The sequence below is a fragment of the Anastrepha obliqua genome, chromosome 2 (genome assembly GCF_027943255.1).
Source record: "Anastrepha obliqua isolate idAnaObli1 chromosome 2, idAnaObli1_1.0, whole genome shotgun sequence".
NCBI lineage: Eukaryota > Metazoa > Arthropoda > Insecta > Diptera > Tephritidae > Anastrepha > Anastrepha obliqua.
The window spans coordinates 32,132,377-32,151,972 of NC_072893.1; the positions used below are offsets into that span (position 1 = coordinate 32,132,377).

General features: G+C 38.3%; 1 protein-coding gene across 3 annotated transcripts in view; it reads left to right on the forward strand.

Moving 5' to 3' along the window:
• The first annotated feature begins 1,195 nt into the window (after window positions 1–1,195).
• LOC129239358 (T-box transcription factor TBX1) overlaps window positions 1,196–19,596 on the forward strand; it is a 33,954-nt gene continuing 15,553 nt past the window's right edge. For 2 of the 3 annotated variants that reach the window (XM_054874809.1, XM_054874811.1), the window contains exons 1-4: window positions 1,196–2,603; window positions 17,494–17,780; window positions 17,869–18,098; window positions 18,190–18,346. In XM_054874809.1, coding sequence (XP_054730784.1) covers window positions 2,408–2,603; window positions 17,494–17,780; window positions 17,869–18,098; window positions 18,190–18,346 — 870 coding nt within the window. In that variant the 5' untranslated portion in view covers window positions 1,196–2,407. The remainder of the gene's footprint in view (window positions 2,604–17,493; window positions 17,781–17,868; window positions 18,099–18,189; window positions 18,347–19,596) is intronic. The other variant, XM_054874810.1, reaches the window with a different exon arrangement.

Consider the following 19,596-nt stretch of genomic DNA (forward strand, 5'->3'; position numbering starts at 1 on the left):
TCAAATGTTGTGTGCAAAACTCTATTCTTTGCTTTCTATTGCGAGCATTAATCAACGGCTTGTTTCGGGCAGTCCTTCCATGAAAATTTTCTTCGCGCAGAACTCTACGAAAAGTTTCAGGGTTATAGATCTTGCCTAAGTATTTTTCGACTTCGTTCGTTAATTTTGGAGCGCTTAAATCGGGGTTTTCTTTAACTTTGCGAACTACCCACCTCTTTTCTGCATTATTAAATATTTTATTTGGCGCAGATCTGCCCCTACCTTCTATTCTGTTTGCGTGGCGAAACCTTTCTATAATTATCTGGACAGTTGAACTAATAGCAAAAATTTCTGAAATTTCTCGTTGGCTTTTGCCTTCTTTATATGGCGAATAACGTCTTCCCTTTTTTCAAGTGAGGTCCGTTTTCCCATTTTAAAAAATTTTATTTTTTTTAACTTTTCTTTACAAAAATTTTATGAGAATGACGCTAAGCTAAACAGAAAAAAATACATTTTACCGTTATTGCATTCTCAGAGAAAATAAAAAATGCACTGTATCATTTATTTTGATGTGAAAACTATTTGTTTCTATATTTTTTCAGCAAGCTTTGTTTTTGTTATTGTTCTTTCTGCAGTGGTAAACAGTACGATGATTTACATAATATGGCACACTTTTTGTTCGAAGCCTGTTGAAGCTTTGAAGTATTATTTTCAAAGGAATATTTCAAAACCACAAAACTGAATGAAAAATTTCTTCTAAGTATTCTATAGTGACACTTATCCCAAGTCAACTGTACAATTCCTTATGAAAATATCAATAAGCTCTCTGAGTACCGCTAAACAGCGCCGAAGCAAACTAAAACCACCAATTATGAAGTCGAATCGCTGATTGGCCGAACATATCTAACCAACCGAAAACTGCTTCGCTTTAGAAACACTTGAAGAAAATTGAGTGAGTGAAGAAGAAACGAAATACTCCCACCCTTCCACATGTAGATCATTTCAAATCTAATGAAAGATAGAAAGCAAAGCATCTACATACATATGCGTGCGTGCTTGTGTGTAAGTATGTTTGTACAGACTGCACATCAGATCTTTTGAGAACACAAACATAGCACTCATTGGAGGATCATTTCGTTGATGTAATGCGACTGATCAGCAACAGAAATGTACGCATCGCCTTGCCTTTTAATGTGATTCTGTGCCAAAAGTGCCGTTATTCCACTCTAATCCGTTGCACAGAACACATTGGGAACGCGGAAAGTGAAATTGAAATTGAAAATTTCATTACGCAAATCCGGACACTTAACAAGGTTAAGGAACCTACCGCCACTTGTAGACATATTTAATTATTTCGCGCCGCAAACTAATCGTAGGTGTTTTCGGGTGTTTTTGTGTTTTTTGTTAATCGTACATATCGCCGACAAGGTGTCAAATGAATGGCTCAACATTGGTGAAGCGCCATCGAAGCGATTCCATCATTTCGCGCTTAACGGGGTGTGACTAGTTGAAAGTTTAATTGCAGTGCTAAAGAGGTGAACGCGCTGAAAACGAGAGTGTCAAGATACAATTCGCAAGTTGGTAGCGCCATCACAATCATCAACACTTCAGTGCTGGTCGCGCGAGTCGGGTGTGATGGATATGTTAAATATGTAGCGTATCTTTGTATGTATGTACTTATGTGCAAGTTCGTGTAGTTGTAGTTCAATAATATGCCAGAGAAGTGTTATTTGATTGATCGCATTGGATATACTCGTCTATAAAGATTTATTGCGCGAGTGTTGAGATCTATTGCAGATCGCATAGAAATCACATACATATCGACACACATATACATATGCATGCCACATTGTACGTGCGATGTATCTTCCTTTTGACTAAAAACAAAACAAAAAAAAAATTAATGAAATTCTTGCAAGTTCATCAAACGCTTCATCAATTTTGCTATTCTGAGCAAATAGCCAAGTTGTTGTGTGTTACATGTCTTGAGATCGCAAAGCTTTTCAACACCTTCTGATATTTCGCCTACCACACAAACAAACACCAAATGTACAATACTGTACAACAACATCAGCAATGCAAGGAAATGGCAATTCCGCTTTCGACATTTTTATTGTGTTTTTTATGTGAAATGATTTACTCTTAATTTCATTTCAAATGCCTCATTCGCAGCCGCGAATTGCAAGGAGTAATCGAAATTTAGTTATAATTTGACAAGTGCGCGAAAAACTAAGTGTGAAAATATTTCAAACAATCCAACTCAAATGAAATCAATGTCAATATTAGATTAAACAATTGAATTGCAATTGATGAGTTGAAAGTGTAAAGTGAAACGAGAGATCCACCGTCAAGCGTAATAACCCGTAATCTGCTGTTTGTGGCTTACGTCATACACGTACACACTCACACACGCGCATCCTGCTTTGTTATGCATCAGGCTATTTACCGACGACCCGTTACAAATTTCATGGGACCTACCGAGTGTGCCAGCGCTATGGTTTCCACAATGTCTTTTATGGATAACGGCGGTTTGAGTACAAACATTGCGGATTATGGCTGCTATACGACTGATTATTGGGCCACCTCGTATAACGGAGGGCTGAGCCCGATGAAACAGATAGAAGGTAATACAGCACACATGCATATACTATTTTAAGATTTTTGAATTACTCTGTAACTGTATATATGTATATATAGTAGGCCGGGTCGATTTGTGGGGAGGCAAAAAAATCGCCCATTGCTCTGTGATAATCATATTCTAGGGATCAAAATAAGAAACTTTGCCGAAGGAACCATACCTCTAAAACGAATTCTGATGTCCCCCAATTTGGGTCGAACTTTTTAGTTTCTTTTCTCATGTAAAGGCCAAAAATGGTGATATTTTGAAATGATTGTATGGGGAACCCCCCAGGGGAGTTCCAGGGGGTGTGCCACTGGCATGGGTGGATCGGCCGTCCAAAGTTAGTGGGGGTCGGTCATACATTTGGACTCGATTGGAGCACTCTAAATGGGGCAAAGTGGGATTTTTCGTTCGACCAGAATAAAATGGAGCCATTTGTGTTTGAGTTTATGCCATTAAATTGCACATTTATGCAGGATAATGATCCAAAGGGTACTGCAAAGACAGTGAAGCAATGGCTCAGAAGAGAAAAAATTAATGTACTAGATCGGCCGGCGCAGAGCCCTGATCTCAATTAAAAAGAAAATTTGTGGAATGACGTTAAGGTCAAAATCGCTAACAAAAAAAAGAAAGTGTGTGGTAGTTCACGGAACCCGCACGATTGAAGTGAAACTTCTTTTATCAACAAATCAATAATTTAACTTTTATTTCAATATAATGCATGCAGAAGTCATGGAAAGCATGGAATGGAATTTTATTAAACAGAATTATTTATTTATTTTAATATAAAAAGAAATGAATTTATTGTACTCAATTACATTTGGTTCTCGGCATTGTCATTATTATTATTGGATTCGTTTTCCAAAAATGAAACAAGGGCTTTATGGTAACTGAAATACGTAAAAAATGATCTACATTCTAATCTATCAAGGTATCGATGAAATACTGCATCAATGGTAGTTCCGCATCTTGTTGTTGGTACTTCACAATCATTAACCATATTTAAATTTAATTTTTCTTTGAGGAAACTTATTAGAGTCTTTGATCGCTCTTCTGCAAAATTGACATTAAAGTCGCCACTTAAAATCATCGGAATTTGATGATCATGTTGTCCTAGCAACTCAGACCCTGCCATAGTATATGGTAACAATATTTTATGAATAAAATATATTATATCGTCTATTTTCTTATTTACATGAATATAAAGAGAGACAAGTTATTAAACTGGATTCACTTACAACACGTTGAGCATTATTTTCCGATGATGTACACTCCGCCATGTCCACAGTATTCAGTTCATGTAAATCACTGTCTGGATTTTCACGCGCTGCTTTTTTTCCTGCACGATATTCTCGGCAAACTTGAGCATTGCTTTTTTTCGTTCTCGTTATTGCAGGCGCATTTGAACATTGTGCTATCGGAGAAACGAAATCTCTATGAATCGATGTTGATGGCAGTGGATCGTTTGTATGAACTATAGCTTCACACACAACATAATTAGGTCCATGATACTGATGAAATGACCGCCCATCGACTGATCGATTTACGGAGAAATGTTCTTCATCGATATCCTGATGCACAGATGACAAATTATCACTTATCGTACAACCGGAGGATTCACTGTCACGGTGTTCAACAGTAGCTCTTAATTTTTTACGCTCCAAATACTCACGTTGCCGTTCAGCACCTGTTTTCGGTTTCCGTTTTTGATTTGATGCCATATTTAGCAGAAATCAATCAACAAAACAAAATATGTTTGTAAGATTTGCTCAAAACTACACACACACTCTATGACGCGTCTCGCGTTACTAATGGCGACCGCATTACATTCACGACGACACGCCACGCCAGTCTTTTAACAGATGGCGCTGGCATAGCGTCACATGTCGATGAAACGCTAGTTTCACTCCTCACAGCGTTTCATCCACGCCACGCTTTTAACAGATGCCGCTGGCGTAGCGTCACATGTCGATGAAACGCTATGGTTTTACTCCTCACAGCGTTTCATCCTTCGAGGCAAAAGAAGTTTCACTTCAAAATTTAAAAAATTTTGATGATTTGTGGGCCGCAGTTGAGGAGGCTTGGTACTCGACTCCAAAGAAAAGATGCCACAAGCTTGTAGAAAGCATAGAGCGACGGCTTGAAGAAGTAATCAAAAACGGTGGAAACAATAATATTACTTAACTATCTGATTTGTTTACTTTTTTTGATTTTATTTTGAATTTTTTAGGATGTGCTATTTATGTGTCCAGGAGGTTTCGTGAGTTATCAACATTCTCGTAAATTAAATCAGAACTGAAATTCTTTTTTACCATTTTTTTGTGTTAAAATGGAAGTAAATAAGTTTTTTATTTTTTATGTTGCTTTTTTCCCATTAAAGAATAATTATTTAAAAACATATTCAACTCTTTGTTTTCAAAGTCTAAATGTGCTATTTATATGACCATTGCTGTATATACATATGTATATATAACTGGCGCTTACACCTTTTTTGGGTATTCGGCCGAGCTTCTCCTCCTATTTGTGGTGTGCGTTCCACAAATGGGGAAGCCTACAGTTTCAAGCCAACTCCGGAAGGCAGATAGATATTATTTATCAGAAGCGAAAAATGAGGGGCAGATATTTTTTGAGGGGCTATTATTGTATTATATATATAACATTAGTTTGGGGAAGAATAAATCCACTATTTTCTCGGTAGAGGGGTGTAGTGATCGATATCTCGTAAAGTATCCATCAAACAATTTAAAGTTTATGCTGATTGTCAAGGTGAAATTTCGCACTAAAAAAAATAGTTTGCTGTTCGTTTGTTCCATTCAATTGTGAGTTACAGGCTGTTAACAATGGAAGTCATCAAAGAGAAAATTCGGTACATTTTACAGTTTTTTTTTTATAAAGACGAAAAGGAAAGCTAGGCCGCTGAAATTGTGCTGATACTGTAACAGCTAATTACGCGCAATTTTGGTGTGGTCGATTCTGTTCAGACATTTTTGATGTTAAAGAAAATATCGACAAATCACTGAAATAATCGAAGTTGACCGTAGCATCGTAAAAATGGACTATGAAACAGTTTTAAGCCATTTGCGCAAACATTTTACCGAAAATTATGGAGTTAATTTTTCCCAATCTAATATTTTTTCCCATGTTCCCTCCTTTCGGGAGCATAGGGCGTTGACAAGACGCTGCCATCGTACATGGTTCTGTGCTGTTATTTTTGCACTGTCCCATGAGATGTCGGCATCTGCTATTTCGCGCCACATCGACCTTCTCCAAGTACTTTTTGGTCGACCGCTACCTCTGCTCCCTTGCGGGGTCCAGTTCAGTGCCATTCTCGTGATGCTATCTGGTGGTTTTCTCAATGTGTGACCTATCCATCCTCAGTTTCTGCGTTTGATTTGCCTAAGGATGGGTTCCTCATTCGTAAATCTCTACACTGCGTCGTTACTGATGGTATTTGGCCAGAATATTCTGCAGATGATGCGGAGGCATTTGTTGGTGAAGGATTGTAGCCTCTGTGTGATGGTGTTAGAGCCCAGCCATGTTTCGCTTCCGTACAACAATACGGACTTCACGCATGAGCCGAATATTCGAAATTTAGTTCGCTTGGAGATTTACGAACTCCCCCCTGCAGTATGCATTCGCCCGAATGCCGCCCTTGCTTTGTTTAGCCTACAGTTGACATCATCATCTGCTCCACTATCTGGCGTGATGATACAGCCAAAGTAGCAGAAGCTTTCGACGAATTCCATCTGCCTTGATGCGTTTGCCTTTACATTGCGTACATCGAAACTTAGTTTAATTCGCTGTGCATTTTACCCCTAATTGAGGGGTATTGCGGACCAGAGGAGTAATGATTTGCTGAAAATTTTTTTTCACAATTTTGTTGCAATCATATCTCTTTCTGAGTAAGAGTAAGATGTGTATTTTAGTTATGAGTTATGAGGAAGATGATAGATATCAGGTTTGCTCCAGGAATGATAGAAAGAAGATTGCGCCCATCAGAGAGTGCGTGACGTCACGTTTTTCCGAGTTGTGCAGTATTGCCAACCATTTGCTCTTCGCAATAAATTTAGTGCTTTTTTCTTTTTTTTAATTTAAAGCTACCGAAACTTTAAGTAAAAAAACACTGTATTATTATACAAAAGAAGGTTAAAAAAGGCCACTCTGAGAAGATTTTAGTGCTAATGAAAATTAGTTGCCCTTCTCGCGCTCCAACCAACGACTGGCGCAGTTCGTACGACTTACGCTAGTCCAAGAATGACTGGTTATTGTAAAATGGTGAGATCGAAAACTGTTCAGTTACAGAAATAAATCATCAACTGAATATAAAATTGCAGGGCAATCAATTATTGAAGGATGGAAGTGTAATCGTTTTATTGACAATGTAAAGCGAGTCTGATGTATCAAAAATGAGGAATGAGGGTTAAAATTCGTGCCTAAGGATCGAAATAGTCCATCAGGGTCTCACTTTGTTTTAGATGGTTTTAGAAAAATACGCTTTAGGTGAATTGATACTCAAGAGGGAATATTAATGGTCTTGTTGTTTTTACGTAAAAATGTTGCCTTTCCATGGCGTACAAAATATTCAATGTTTCACTGAACCCTGTAAAAAAAGTGCGGGAATTGATTATTTAATTTTAAAGGGTTTATCGAGATTCAAAACAAGCTCAGGCAGTTATGTGGTGATTGAGGGAACAAATTCATTGAAAAAGGCAGCCGTATAGATTTTGCCCACTATTACACAAGCTTATCACTCTGAATCGATCGCTGGTCAACGATCGAAGTCGACCCACAATCGAATGACTCCGCTTGACTTCTTTCATTTCAATTCACCCGCTTTCAGTGGACTTATAGCTGAATTTACGCGGAGAACTGAAATCGATCCCGGAAAACGCATTTGAAAAATGTTTTAATGATATTCGTTGATATACAGTCCGTGTCAGAAAAAAAGAACCGCGATTATTCATGAAGTATTTAAATTTTTTTTTACATGAAAGTATGTACAAAACTACGCGCCGCAATTACTCAATAAGCCGTGTAGTCTTCATCGTTGTCGAGTTTAGCCTGGCATCTTCTACAAGCTTTGAACCAGCTTTTCTGCGTAGCTCGTCGACAAACAGGACAAGATTTTGCGAAGTTGACGCACGAGTTGCTTTAACTCATGGACTGGCTTTCCGGCAAGATGAGTTTTCATAAATCACCAGATATTTACAATGGGGTTGACGTCTAGGGACTGGGAAGGCCAGTCCAATACTGGGACGTCATTTTCTTGTTTTGTTGTTTCTCAATGTGTTTTTCTGTAATTGGGACTGTAAGATATGTTCGCCTCCTTCAGTCGCCGTTCGATTGTGTTGATACTCACATCTACTCCCTTTTTAGCAAGAACTGATCGTGCTTGGTGTAGTCAAAAAGTTGGACGATCACTTTGTCTTGATTTTTTGTCGTCCCTCGCTTCAAGCCGCGCTCGGAAAAGTCATCAAATTTTTTGAGTTTTTAATCACTTTTGCAGCCGCGGCGTAAGATCATTTCGAACGACTCTAACCTGAGTTAGCACTTGCGTTGTAGGCCTTAAGGGGTTACATGGGTTTCGTCGGGTAAAAAAATGCCTATTTTCAATAATTTTTTTTCTATGTAAACAATTATTTATTTAATTCAAACTTTTTCTATTTTATAGATACATATTTAAAGAATAATTTCTGAAATTTTCAAAAAAACAATTAAAACTCCTCCTGCGTCCGCGTTGTCAGCATAACTCCTGACAGGATCATCAAAAATGAAAAAACAAAAATAAGTGTTTTAGTTAAGACCATAAACTCATGCTTGAATGAAGAAAAGAAAAGAAAAGTAAAAATTATTGTAGAATTTTGGCAGACATTTTTCCAAAAAAACGAAAATTTCGGTCAAATTTGCTTGACATTTGGTTATTTTTAAATAGTTGTAATTGAAAAAAAAAATAAAATCCTTCATTCAAGCACGAGTAAATTGTATTTCGAACACCTGTGTAAAATTTCTTCAAGATCGGTTAAGTAGTTTTCGAGAACATTTGACCACCGACTTTGAAAACACGGTTCCGAGAAAAACGCGTTTAAAGTTTTGAGTAACAATAAAAGTGGCTTGGAGCGCACACATTCCAAAGGCTGTATCTCCGAATTTATTATTCGGATCGACTTGAAAATTTAGGATAATATTCCTGAAATGTTGTAGAAATTAATAAGCCAAAACAAAAATAAATCGATTTTTTGAACCAACGAAACCCATGTAACCCCTTAAGTGGGACTATTACGCAGCAAAAAGCAGAACGAAATATATCTTGAAGTTACAAAAAAAAAAACGGTTCTTTTCTTCTGACACATACTGTAAGCGTAATATAATATTTTGGAAGGATCTATTTTGAAGATAATACAAATTTCAATGAATGAAAAATATTCTGTGTGTTATAGACCAATTCACGGAATTTTTTTGATAGAATGTATGACGCCTGCGAACGGCATATGCCATTTACTTCGACGTTTGCTAACGCCTGCTGAGTGACGAACGCATCATTTTCTATCATTTCTTGTTTCATTTCTACAGCGAGCATCGCAGCGACTACCAAATCTACTCGACCACAACTATTCCATTATCCAGCTATAAGGAAGTTACGACCCTGTACACACCACAATGGCTTGATGTATCTAAATTTGAGTGGAAATGCTGATGTACATATATGTATATGTATGTGTGTACGTAGGCACTTCCTAGTATTCAACCTAATTTTTTTCAACATTATGAATTATTGAATATATGGCACATATTCAACACAAAACTTAAAAGAATTATCCGATTTTTGAAAAATTCTACTGATGAATTAATTTGCACCAACACCAGATGTAAAAATATGCTACGATCACATACTTAAAAAAATATTTCTGTGCCAAGCAAGTCAGCCGCCCAGCCCTTTGTGAAATTTTACTTTCTGCTGCGCTACAATAAAATACATAAATCATTTTTTAAAAATGTTTTGCAATGTTCAACATAAATTGCCATCACGAAGAGCGAATGTTTATGTTTATGTTTGTTATACTTTTTCTCCTGATTTATATCACTTTAAGCGGTGTGGAGAATATTGAAAGGATGATGATCATGTGCACATACACACGCACACACACAAACACGAACGCACACGAACAATAATTGTGCGATTTGGCATGCGTGATCTCGATTGTTAAAGAAGACATCAACATGTTGAATGTCTGATTTGTCGCCCATAAATACGACAAATTAGTGGCAACATACAAGTGGCGTGGCGCGAAGGTGGTACACTAGGCATGGCTGCTGCTGTCGCTCTCGCTCTCGGCGTCACCGTCTCCACCTTCACAGTGCAGCACCAAAGTATGGCATCGAAGTAGGTAAGAGCGGGCGGCCGTTACAGCGGAGAAGTGTATATGATGAATTGGGTTGGTTTTGGCAAATCTAATTATCGTGCGCGGTAGTCGTTTGTATTTCGAACTGCTAGTCAGCGGAGCGAAGCTGTAGCCGAGTCAACCTGAGAAAAGCGACGATTGACATACTTGTGCCAGGATGTACAAGCAGACTCGTACTACATATTTATATGTACTTGCACATGTGTGCAGATGCATGTATGTAAATATGTGTGCGCATTTGTTCATTACACCTCTTCGTTTACTTATATGTTTGCATGCACGAGCACATATTCTTGGCTATTTGCCTCCATATAAATTACAATCTGCATTTTTTGTTTCGTTTATGTTGATTGCACCACTCACTCCTTCTCAGCAACTCAGCTACTTCGTAACAAATGCAAAAACAATGCAATACGAATACGAATACAACGATTTTACTCTACATAAATGTGTACTTTTTGTACTCATAAAAGTTTGGGAGAATCCCTACTGACAGTTTTGTATTCTCCAAAACTATTCTCCAGATTCTCCTCTCCTCAGTGCGCACCATGAAAGCATACATTTGCGTCTACATCTATGTACATAGGCCTCTAAGTCTGGAAGCACACAAGTTGACCTATGTACCGTAACAGGTCGGCAAACCATTAATTGTCGCGAACACGGCATTGGAATGCATTTCTCCGTCGCCCTGGTTTTGAATTCGTTTTTTTTTTTGTTCTACGCGTTGTTGTCTAAATCTTGTCGATGCTACAACAGTTGGTTGAATGAAAAAACAAAAATTGGAAACATTTTGTCGCCATTACTTGGTGTTTTACTCGTACTCCCAATTTTCTTATTTTTAAGGGACCGTTGAAATTAATGAATTCGAAAATCAATTAGCACTTGGCACGGCTAAATGTTTTTCTGTCAAGCAAAAACGAAGAAATAGTGAATAATTATCTGAGATAAGATAAAAGAGAGAAGAAAAGAGTGGACTCGTGATTTGCTTAATTTTAAGAACCTTGAAAATATAGAATACAAAAAGCATGAGGGGGATATTTTAAGGGAAGCACCACTGTGATTTTTCAAAAAACCCATTTTTCTTTTTTTTGCATTTTCTTAAAGTAGATATTTATATTGAAAAATATGTAAAAAAATTTTTAACTTAAAATCTTGAAAATTGACGAAGTCATACCCAATACAATAAGTGCAGGTAGTGAGTTACAACGGTCAATGAAAACTTTAAACGCGTTTTTCTCAAAACGACTTTTCTGAACACGATTCTGAACTCGATTTCTCGAAGACTTAAGAACCGATTTTAATTTTTTTTTTTAATTTTTTGTACATGTATTGGCTACAGCCGTACATAGCCGTTTTTAAAAATTGCAAATATTATTATTTTCTCAAGCCTTTCGTAAACAAAAAAAGAGTAAAAACACAAACTCATTTTTCAAACCTGCACCATTTTTTTTTAAATAAAAAAAACCGGCACGTGCGACGATAGCCATTAATGTATAGATTAAGAATATTTTTGGTTTTTTGCTTACAGATGATTTTTCTCCGTTGTATCGTGGCCATCAGGGTGCATCAGATTTTTAAGACGTCATTGCATTAATATTAATAATAATTGCAATTTTTAATATTTTTTAATAACAAATTTGTGCCAGTATAGTTGAATATATGCTAAATAAATTATTGTCCGATCCTCAAACAATCATCCCTACTTATAAAAAAAAAATGCATGAACATTTCTTAATTTTCACGCTTTCACAGTGGTGTTCCCCCCTAAAAAAGTTCTCACATATACTTGTATGTATATTAGAGCGAGTCAATTTGTTCTAAAGAAATATAATCGACTTTGTTTCGGCGACTGAAATATTCTACTGCCAGTTATGTACAAAAAAAGCTCCTGGAAACATAGGTGTAAAATGGGTTCTGAGCCTCCAAATTTTTAAGACTTGTTATTAATTCCTAATAAATTTTTTGGTATGAAAATGTTTTTATGTGATTTCTGGATACGAGAAATTAAATTTTTGATACTTATTTTGCTCCGCTTTTGACTAGTTTTGACGGAAGAAACCCGATTTTCACTAATTTTAAATAGAAAAAACTGTTTCTGGATACAAGAAATTAAATATTTGTTATTTAGTTTGCTCAAAATTCTTCGCTATTGACTGGTTTTAAAGGAAAAAACTCGATTTTCAAGGAAGAATCCCGAATTTTCCCACTTTTGAATAGAAAAAATTATTTATTGCTGTTATTTTATTTCAAATTATAAATATATATAAAACACTTAAACGTATTTGGTAATAAAAGCAATAGAATGTTGCATTATATTTCTTTGTAGTACTACACTGTGCTACAAAAAATTTTTTTTTTATTAATAAAAAAGAAAAAGCTGCATATTTCGAATTTTGAACTGTCACTCAAAATTTAAACTCAGGGCCGAAAAATCTATTTTTTAGGTTGAAGCAAATAAAGTTCTAAAATAAAACCAAAAAAAAAATTCCTCCAATTCCATTCCTCAACCCCAAAAACTTAACCTTTCGATCTTTACTCCCGCACAATGGTCTGCGCATTATTTGCATTGTAGCTGCTAAAACAAGCAAAAAACAAAGAAAAGCACACAGTTACACACTGCATCAGTGGCGCCAGCAAGAGGAAGCGGTTGGCTGCGGTAATAGCCCAGACACACGAAATTTAGCGAAGTCCTCAACCATCTGTGCGATCCTTCTGTCAGAAAAATGTGAAACACAGATGGCGTTTCAAGCAGTAAGAAGGCGTTGTTTCTAAGCAACGACAGGTGGGCATTCCCACTACTTAGGACTGGTAGCGGCAAGCTAATCACCTACCCCGTCAGAAATAAAAATTGGTTTGCAAGACTGAGTTTTGTCGAGGCCCTATGCTCCCTAGAGAAATGAAGAAGAAAAAAAAAACATGTCCATTGTCTATCTGAAACCAAATAAGTACAATTTTGCAGTTTTCTATAAAAAATTAGAAATGTTCTACAAAGATTTTCTACTTAGTATGCAGCTTTATAGGCTAAGCAATTTTAGTCTAATTAGGAAAGGAACTACCGGACCACAGCCTGTGTACTCCAAATAGAAGTAACAGCAATTAAAGAAGCAGCTGATTGGCTGCTCACTTATTGGGTAGTCGAAAAAATCTTTCGTATTTCTAATCAAACTTCAACATCTGCGACAAGTAATTTTCACAGGCTTCCCTTGAAGCCAACTTTACTCCATTAAGGGAGTTCTGCATTGACCAAAACAAATGGTAGTCCGATGGTGCAAGGTCAGGGCTATATAGTGGATGCATCAAAACTTCTCAGCCAAGCTCTCCCAGTTTTTGCCTAGTCATCAAAGATGTGTGTGGCCTAGCGTTGTCCTGATGGAAGACGACGCCCTTTCTGCTGATCAGTTCTGGCCGTTTTTTTTTCGATTGCTTGCTTCAATCTCATCAGTTGTTGACAGTAAAGTGTAGAATCAATCGTTCGAGCAGGCTGGAGCAGCTCATAGTGGAAGATTCCTTTCCAATCTCACACCAATCCCATAACCTTTCGAGGCGTCAATCATGGCTTTGCGACCATTTGTTGAGCTTCACCACCCTTGCACCATGATCTTTTTCGCACATTATTGTCGTATTTGATCCACTTTTCGTCTCCTGTTACCATTTGCTTCGGAAATGGTTCGATTTCATTTCCTTTTAGCAAAGAATCGCAGATGTTAATTCGGTCCATTAAATTTTTCACAGACAATTCATGTGGTACCCAAATATCGAGCTTCTTTTTGTAATCAGCCTTTTTTAAATGGTTCAAAAGCGTTTGATGATGAATGTTTAGTGCCTTGGTGATGTCATGGCAGCTTATGTGACGGTCCTGGCCAATTTTTTCCATAATTTCATCGACTTTTTCAACGATAGGTCGACCGGAGCGAGGTGCATCTTTCACATCGAAATTTCCAGAACGGAAGCGAGCGAACCATTGTTGTGCTACACGAACTGATATAGCATTCTCTCCGTAAACTTCACAAATTTCATTGGTGGCTTGCGTGGCATTCTTCCCTTTTTTATACAAAAATTTCAAAATATAGCGAATTTCTTCATTATTTTCACTCATTTTTGAACAGCAATAACTTTTTTTCAACTTCTCCGAATTAAATTTTTTTTGGTTCAATGAAGCTTAAAATGCCACCTTTCTAACACCATATGATATGACACAATGTGATTGCTATCACTGGAGATAGATGACTCCAACGACATCTATTGACAAAAAACGAAAAGACTTTTTCGACTACCCAATATTTAATAACTGTCACGGAGGTTAATATCTACTGCGACAGCCAAGCGGCAATGGACCCTGGGCTCGATAATATATATATGTATTTTCCCATAGCTCCTAAATGAAATATAGGGCCTCAATTAACAAGTTATAATTTGACTCCACGAACGGGCTGCTCTGTCCGCCTCTGCTGCTACTTGTCGCCTCCATGTGTCGGCTGGTCTCACGCACCTACGGCTTCCAGTCTAGCGCTGCCCTTGCAATGTCATCCCGTGGTTTGCGCAATGTATGTCCGATCCATCTCCACTTGCGCCGCATAATTTCTGTGTGAACTGGTGTTTTCCCGGTAGCCGCCCAAAGATCATCGCTGCTTATAATATCAGATCAGAATATCCGCATTATCTTTCGTAGGCAACGGTTTAGGAAGGATTGCAATGATTGTGATATGCTTGTGGTTAAATTCCATGTTTCACATCCATGCAGAACTACCGATTTCACGTTGGCATCAACTATTTTCAATTTTGTGGGTTGATCTCCATACCTTATCTAGCATGCCAAATGCAGTTTGTAGTTTAGCTGATGCATCTGAGTATTTGTGCGATAGTAAACAAATGTCGTCCGCATAGTCTAGGTCTTAAAGCCGGCCGCATAAACCCCAGAAAATGCCTCTGCTGATCGCATTGCTAGGTCCAGGACTAGGTTGAACAAGAGTGGAGATAATTCACATCCTTGCCTAACACCGGTTTGAACTTCGATACCACCACTTAGAGCATTTTCGTATTTTACGCGGCATGAAGCGCCCGCATACAATTCTTTTATGATGGTGACAATTTTTGTCAGACACTCCTTTGCATTCAATAGCTTTGCAGATTGCTTCATGACTGAGAGTGTCGAACGCTTTCTCGAAGTCGATGAAGCAGAAGTAAAGAGACGAGCGCCCCTCAACCGACTGTTCCACCATCACTCTCAAGGAGTTTACATGATTGACGCAGGAGTAGGGGGGCCGAAAACCTGCTTGTTTTTTGCGTAGTCCCTCGATAATGGTGCACTCGAAACTGGTTGGGGAATGTCTGGTTTCACTTTCGATCGCATCCGAATTCTTCGATATAAGGTTCATCTGGATGCCTGTCTAGTCATAGCGAAATTGCAGGAAACTGCGAGGCGGACGAGTTGTCTAGACAAGGGACCAGTGAGGTAGTTGCCCCGCGAAACGAGAGTACTTAGATCCTGTTGACTACTCACGGTCTGCTCCTAGAGAGGTAGGTTTCCCGTCAATTTAGCGAACGCTGGGCAAGTACACAAACTTGTAAGGTCGCATGCACTCGAGGGATCTCCTGCAGTTAACAAAATCGCAGCTCTTCAATTCCGTGCGTGCCCCCTTACAGGACATTGGCCGGGAGGTATATATACTGTGATACTCAGCGTCACTTCGAATTCTTTTCGCATGAGAGAATGAGGTGGAATCATCTTAGCACCTTCTCCTTAGGTGTCCTGCTTTCGGAGAGCTAAAAGTTAAGCGCCTTAGCTCTCATCTTTATGATATGGATAACCTGATTATTGATAAACTGATAGTTACGAAGCGGCTAACACCACCGTAAATCCGGCATCGTTCCGGCGTCTCCAACAAATATACATTTTCAAAATAATACAGCCCATAAATGCCATATGTCGATTCTGGAAACTTGTAGGGTTGCCCACGTACATTGTTGAATATGAGGCAAAGTGGGCCATAAGTTTTTATTAGAAATATTTCGATCATAGCTACCTAGTTGGCCAAAAACTCACTCAGTTATACTCATCTACTTATAAATATTCTCTTTAGGTGAAGTCCAAAATATATAATACAAGATTGATTGATAAAATAGAAACGACAATAGCTTTTTTCTGATACCTTCGAGTTTATTTATTTATTTAAAATAGTCGCCTCTGGTCTCGATTCACTGTTTTGTGCGGTCTGAAAGCTTTTCGAAAGAGTGTTTCAAATCATTGATCGGAATGTCCTTCAGGATGTCGGTATAAGCCTTTTAGATGGGCTCTACGGACGCAATTTTCCGAATAGGTGGAAGTCACAGGGAGCGATATCAGGCGAATGCAGTGAGTGACTGATGGTTAAAATGCGATTTCTAGTCAAAAAATCAATCACAAGAGTGGATCGATGAGATGGTGCATTATCATGCAATGAGCGCCAGCTTCCTCCTTCGAGGTATTCAGGGTGAATTCAACGAATGCGATGCAACAAACGCTTCAAAACGCCAAGATAGAAAATTGCATTGACGGTTTGGCCCATTGGTGCGAACTTCTTGTGTACGATTCTCTTGGAATCGTAAAAACAAATGAGCATCGACTTGATTTTTGACTTCTCCAAACGCGATTTTTTGAGTGGTGGCTCTTCTGAGGTCTTTCATTCGGCACTTTGGCGCTTAGTTTCAGGTTCATGTTGGAAACACCACGTTTCATCAGCAGTTATATTACAATGTTGTAAAGGAAGTTCTCCTCTTTTCTCGGCTCTTTCATGAGGTCTTTCGAATGTTGAATTCTGAGCAATTTTTGGTCCTCAGTTAATTTGTGCAGAATGAAACGTGCACAGACCTTTCGTAAGCCCAAGTGATCAGTTGAAATGCGATAAATCGATTTTTTGGAGATATTCAACTCCGATTCCATGAATCTCAACGATTATTTCGGTTCCTTTTTGATAAATTTACGGATAATTTCGATGGAGTTTTCGGTGATTACTGATTTTGGGCGGCCCGTATGTTCATTGTCATTTATGTTCTCACAACCATCTCTGAAACGTGTAAACCACTCATGAACTCTGGCACGAGATAGACAATCATCGGCATAAACTTTTTTCATCAATTCAAATGTTTCGATAAACGTTTTACCGATTTTAAAACAAAATTTGATATTAGCTCTTTGTTTGAAACTCATTTTTGTACCGATGACATAAACATACTGACACTTTAGACGTAATAACTTCGCTTCCACTGAACCGAATGTCACCACGCTTTCACTGGAAGTCAGCTAGGGATGTAACTTCCAAGGCACTAACTCATTAAAAAGCTGGCGCCATCAAAAACATTTTTATGACACCAGTCTTATTTATTTTGGACTTCACCTTCTATGTAATATATAAAAATATTAATTTTAAGCTCTAAAAAGAGTTTTTGTAGTACTGAAAAATTTTCAATACGCATTATTAAACTCGCTTCTATTACTTTTTTCTCTTTCAAAATCAGCCTGCATACAAACTGCCGGCAAAGATCGCACTTCATATAAGCCACTCGAACACATCGACGCCAAGATGTCAGACATTGAAACGCAGAGCAATAATAGCAGCGGTGGCAACAGCATTCGAAGCAACACGGGCAGCAGTTGCTCAGATAGCAGCAACAACAATAACAATACAAGTTATAGTAACAGCAACGACAATGCCAACAACAGTATTACAACACAAAATAAGAAATATAAGAGCAACAAGAAGGATGCAACGACAAATAGCAACAACAACAATAGCAGAAAAAGTGTAAGTGCAGACAGAGTTGTTTGAATTGAATTTACTCGTTCAATCCAACTGAAGTTAAAAAGTCTTTATTCGAATTCACGCACCACAGGAGGAACCGATACATCCAACGCTGGCACAGGCAGTCGTTGTGCTGGAAACGAAGGCTTTGTGGGATAAATTCCATGAGCAAGGCACTGAGATGATTGTCACCAAGACTGGCCGACGCATGTTTCCCACATTTCAGGTGCGCATCGGTGGGCTGGATCCGCAGGCGACCTACATAATGATGATGGACTTTGTGCCAGTCGACGACAAACGCTATCGCTATGCATTCCACAAGTGAGTGCCGATGTAGAGAGCAAAGACGTTGGGGATGGCGTTGGGCGCTTAATTGCTTAATTTCTTATTTTATAATTCATTTCAATTTTAGCTCAAGTTGGGTGGTCGCTGGCAAAGCGGATCCCATCTCCCCGCCTCGCATTCACGTGCACCCCGATTCGCCAGCACCAGGTGCTAATTGGATGAAACAAATCATTTCGTTTGACAAACTTAAACTGACCAATAATCAACTGGATGAAAATGGACATGTAAGTGGGCAAATTATCCACACTCGCATAAGTATGTAAATATTTCTAAAAAGAATTTGAAAGATTTATATGCCTTTCATTGCACGACGCGACTTAACGGCTGACAGCAATTTGTTTTCCGTGTAGCCAGACTTCGGCAAATGGAATTTCATTGAAACAATTTGCGCACATTTTTCTGAAAATAAATAAACAGACGAAAAACTAAAAAGAAGATCTGAAAAAAAAAAATTGCTGGAATGGAAATGATTTAGGAAAATTGGTGAAGTCGATAGTAATTGTTTGATTGTTTTGTGTGCAAGAGCACTTTAGGTGCCGAAGTCTAAAGAGTTTATTATTTTTTTGTTTAGCTCTGTAAACACAGATATTTTTATGTTCCAAATTATCTTGCGATTTGCACGCGAATTATTTCATTTTTATTTTTAGTTCAAAAATAAATTTCTTATTTGAAAATGTAGATGCACAACTCTTCTACCCCACTGATGTAGCGACGAATACGGAAGTTTTCGCCATAATATATTGCTCGCTAAGCCTTTGAAGATGGACCATAGGGGCTTCAGGGAATAATTAATGGGCATCCTATTAAGATTTTTAATTTAACGTAATTACTACAAGTAAATCTATAGCTGCCATATGTGAATAGTTAAGGGGCTAAGCCGCCGTAGCCGAATAGGTTTTTTGTTTGTTTTTTTGGTGGGTGGGGTAGGGTTCAAAATGCCTTACAACGACCGTCGTCTACTGCGTCGTGTGGTATAGCCACTAAAAAGATCCCTCCTCTCCTTCTGGGGAGACACCCTTCTGGGGACTGGTTTCCATATTTCTTTGGGAGGGACCAGAACGGCATCCATAAAGAACCAATTCTATTCATCTTCTTGTGTCTCTATCTGTGCGGCTTCGCTTTGTTGCTCAGTGTCGAGGTCAATCTTTTTTTCCGTGGTAAGTTCCCGATATATTTCTTTACCGCATTCCAACTGTCCTCGCGTCCGAGTATTTTGCAGATTATGTTGCTTGGCGCGACGTCGCCAATCAGCTCCCTCAGAGCATTTCTTTCCGCGAGCCATCTGTTACAACTAAAAAACGTGTGTTCAGCGCGTCGCAGTATATGCTCTTGCAATCGGTTACCTTGACCATGCGGTATAGGTATCTCTGGAAGTATCCGTGGCCCGAGAGGAACTGAGTTGAGAAGTAGTTCACTTCCCTAAAGTTCATTTGGGCCCATTTGTCGATTAATGGAATAAGTTTCGCCGCCCATA